We start from the raw sequence: 3,967 nt of genomic DNA on the forward strand, positions 1-3,967 counted from the left end.
TTTTCTCCTTGTTATCTTCCACAATCCATCAGCCGCACATTCTTCCTGTCAATTACACAGTGAGAGTGCGGATTAATCGGACACTGGTCTCTCAGAGCCACAGTTGCGTGAAATAATAATAGTACGGGTCCAAATTCATAGCACAACCAATCAGGACTCTTCAATAGTAGTAGTGATAACTGATAAGTTAACAGTTGGCATCTTTCTTGACAAAATTGAAGTCCACTGAGGCACTGATGTAAATTTGAGAAAAAGTTCTCTGATCTTCATAAGCCCATTAGTATTATTAGTACTATAGGGCCAAGGCCAAGAAATAAATAAAAAGAAATAATTTATTTTGTTAAGTATTGTCAGTATACATTTGCTTTCGAAATAAACAAAAAAAAGATAAAACCAAAAAAGGAAACGAGCCTTGTCGGCTACTACATAACTAATCAGGTAACTGCCAGGAAAAGACTTGAGTAGTCCTCGTGATATTAATTAGTCTATTCTGTGATGGCTGTTCGACCTTCGAAGAGCAATCACTGGTCAAAAACACAGTCTACTCTATATTTTATATATTTATTTTATCAATCCATTATTTGGTGTATAAAAAGCTGCCATGGGTTTCATCAAGTATCCATCTCATTTCCAGTGGAAATCTCCTATCCACATTTTCAGATAGCTAGATCTTATCCTTAACCATATTCATGGCTTCCTCATTTGCCTTTTCTCTTGCTCCATTCTTTTTCCTTTCCTTGATCATCTCATTGCTTTCTCACTCGAATGCTCAGTTACCTTCATCTTCATCCCGGCCTCACGGGGTTGTGCTTTCCGTTACCAAAGACGCATCGACACTTCAGTATCTAACCCATATATTCCAAAGAACCCCAAAAGTTAGAGTAAGTATTAGGAAATATACTCTATATATTATGCATATATTCTGTTATAATCATTCAGGGAGTATATACGTATCTTAGGCAAGATATTAGATGTATACAGTATGATATCTTTTGAGTTGTTTTTATATGCTATGTACAGCATCTATATATTCTCTGTAATCGTAAGAGTTTAACCAAGATTGAATATATCAATTCTATTCTTCATACTCATTGTTTCAGTAAGCCTTACTGCATGTCGATCTAGGTGGTCAGTTCACATGGGTTGATTGTGAAGATGACTACAAGTCATCATCTTATCGTTCAGCCCGCTGTAAGTCCGTCCAATGCAAGCTCGCCGGTCAACCAACCAGTGGATGTTTCGATGAGTGCTACGGCACTCCTCGTCCAGGGTGCAGTAACCACACTTGCAGTGTTTTCCCGTATAATTCAGTAAGTGAATGGCAAAGCCCGGGCGACGTAGGTTCCGACTCCTTGACGGTGAAATCAACAGATGGATCGGATGTTACGGTTCGTGGATTAGTATTCAGTTGTGCACCAACTTCTCTTGTAGCAGGACTTGCCGGCGGTGCTAAAGGAATCGTTGGCCTCGGACGTTCCGCAACCGGATTACACTCGCAGTTTTCACTTGCATTTCGATTCCCTCGGAAATTCGCGATGTGTTTGTCATCATCAAAAGGTGCTATAATTTTCGGCGATGGTCCTTACATGGCTCAACCTGGAATGGATCTGTCGACTTCATTCACATACACCCCCCTCATTGTCAACCCAGTTAGTGCTACCACAGGAGGTGAGAAATCCCCAGAGTATTACATTGGGGTGAAATCAATCAAGGTTGGCGGTAGAAAAATCTTGTTAAAACGAGGGATACTGTCCCTCAAGAAAGATGGACTGGGAGGAACAAAAATCAGCACAGTGACTCCTTATACTGTTATGGAAACATCGATCTACAATGCCGTTACTAGCGCTTACATTAAACACGCCAAAGCCATGAATATTTCTCGAGTAGCTTCAGTGAGTCCGTTCGGCGTATGTTTTAGTACGGAAAACATGGTGAATACACGAGCTGGAGCTGTTGTCCCATCGATAGATCTTGTGTTGCAAAACAAGAGAGTTGTTTGGAGGATTTTCGGATCTAACTCGATGGTTAAAGTTAAAAATGGTGTTTCGTGTTTGGGATTCGTAGATGGAGGGTCTGAGGCCAAGACATCCATTGTTATCGGTGGATATCAATTGGAGGATAATTTTTTACAGTTTGATATTCCAAGATCGAGACTAGGATTCACTTCGTCGTTGTTGTTTGGATCGAGACAAGTCGCTTGCTCTGCTTTCAACAACTAAAGTGTTTTAAACATTTCATCAATCACAAATGAGGTTTATTTATTTTCTTAGATAAAATGTGTTTGCTTATGTAATTTGTATAACTCATTTTTTGAATAAAATTCTACGCTAGTTTCTAATCAAAAATAAAATAAAATGGTTCTTCAATATTCAACGCGACACGGCTGATGGCACCAATTTACTGGTGACGTTGTTGTTTGATTTTTTCATAAGCCCTCGATTTTCCTATAGTATTACACTTAACCCCCTTCATTTGTTACAGGTGGCTCCCATAGAATCAAGCACTGATTCGTCGTAACAATGGTCTTACCTGTTATACTGATGTTTCGATTGTCTTTACATTTTTATGATCGTGATTAAGATGGTAGTTATAGTATTTGGTGGTTGGGGGAGGATCTCCTACCACTCTTAAATTCACAATATCTAATATTTAGGAACTCTCAAATTTGCATTATCTAAACGATAGCGGAAGGTCATTTGAAGTTAATATCTCGATTTTCTAAGACTGCACATTGGGGAAGGTGGGTAGGATATGGCCTATTTCACCACCCTACCTGTTGAATGGCGAATAAGAACATTTTTACCCGCCACCCTATCCGTCGTTAAGCAGGTAAGATACTATTCGACTTATTAAATGGCGGATCGGGTAGGATGGGTGGTAGGTGTAATTGGTTTCTTTTTATTTATCTTCCAAAGTTTGGAAGGGTCGGATACTCAGATTACGCTGTCAAATTTGAACTCGGGTTTATTAGTTATGGAATTTTACCTAACTTTATAAAGCAAATCTTTCTAAAAATTGTTGCAACCAATCATAAGAATCTTAGCAGCCAAGGATTTGAAACCATCATTGGCAACAAAAGAAAGAAGCAAAGAACTTTACATCAGGGGTTTGTAGCTGCATCAATCTATGAAGTGACTCATAAATGAAAAATATCAGGATAACCCGAAATAATATTTTCTTTTGTCAATCCCAACTTGGGCTAGTGTACTAATTTAGTGGCACCACTAAATTTATAAGATGATAAAAAATTTAAGTTTCCAATAGGACCAACTAACATATAAATTATTTGTTCGGTGTAATACCATAATATTCTTGTGCCTTTTATTAAAATAGGAATCCAAATTTGTTTATTTTTTGTTCACATTTATACAACAATTGACTTCATATCCAACTTTTCCGTTCTTCGCTGAGTTGCGAAGTAACTTTGTTGTGTTGTTCTTCTTATTGTTTTGATATTATCATCAAAATATATATATATATACTATCTTATATTATGCTATAATATAATTGAACTGAATATAAAATCTCTAGATATTTGTTTTTATATGAAAATTATCTACACACTTATTTCTGAAATTTAAACTTTAATTTGGTATGCTTCCACCTTGTTTTGCGACTTTAGCATCCAGTATGGGTATGGCAAAGTGGCAAAAAAATGTGTCTAAGTTTCAAATATACCACTTAGGCATAAACGACCGAGTGTCTAACGAGCGACAGCTCGTTGGTCATGCGATCACTATATGGTCATGCGATCGCTCGTTGGTCAGTACATCGCCATCGATAGTCATGCTGTCGCTCCTGAGTAGATCATCGCTCAGCAGTTCCTCATCCATCGGTTACAATTTACCCCCCACTATAAAAACCCAAGTTCAAACTCATTTCAACTCACACCAGAATTTCTAAATTTCTCTAAAATTTCTTAATCTCTCAATGGTCTTGTAATCTAAAACAATATTAACTAATCACA

General features: G+C 37.6%; 1 protein-coding gene across 1 annotated transcript; it reads left to right on the forward strand.

Moving 5' to 3' along the window:
- The first annotated feature begins 689 nt into the window (after positions 1 to 689).
- On the forward strand, positions 690 to 2,238 carry LOC113334682 (basic 7S globulin 2-like). The gene is made up of 2 exons (XM_026580879.1): positions 690 to 885; positions 1,105 to 2,238. Exons 1-2 carry the CDS (start codon positions 690 to 692, stop codon positions 2,217 to 2,219), a joined length of 1,311 nt encoding a protein of 436 aa, XP_026436664.1. The 3' UTR covers positions 2,220 to 2,238.
- Positions 2,239 to 3,967: the final 1,729 nt, after the last annotated feature.

The sequence above is a fragment of the Papaver somniferum genome, unplaced genomic scaffold, assembly GCF_003573695.1.
Source record: "Papaver somniferum cultivar HN1 unplaced genomic scaffold, ASM357369v1 unplaced-scaffold_137, whole genome shotgun sequence".
In the NCBI taxonomy this organism is placed as follows: domain Eukaryota; kingdom Viridiplantae; phylum Streptophyta; class Magnoliopsida; order Ranunculales; family Papaveraceae; genus Papaver; species Papaver somniferum.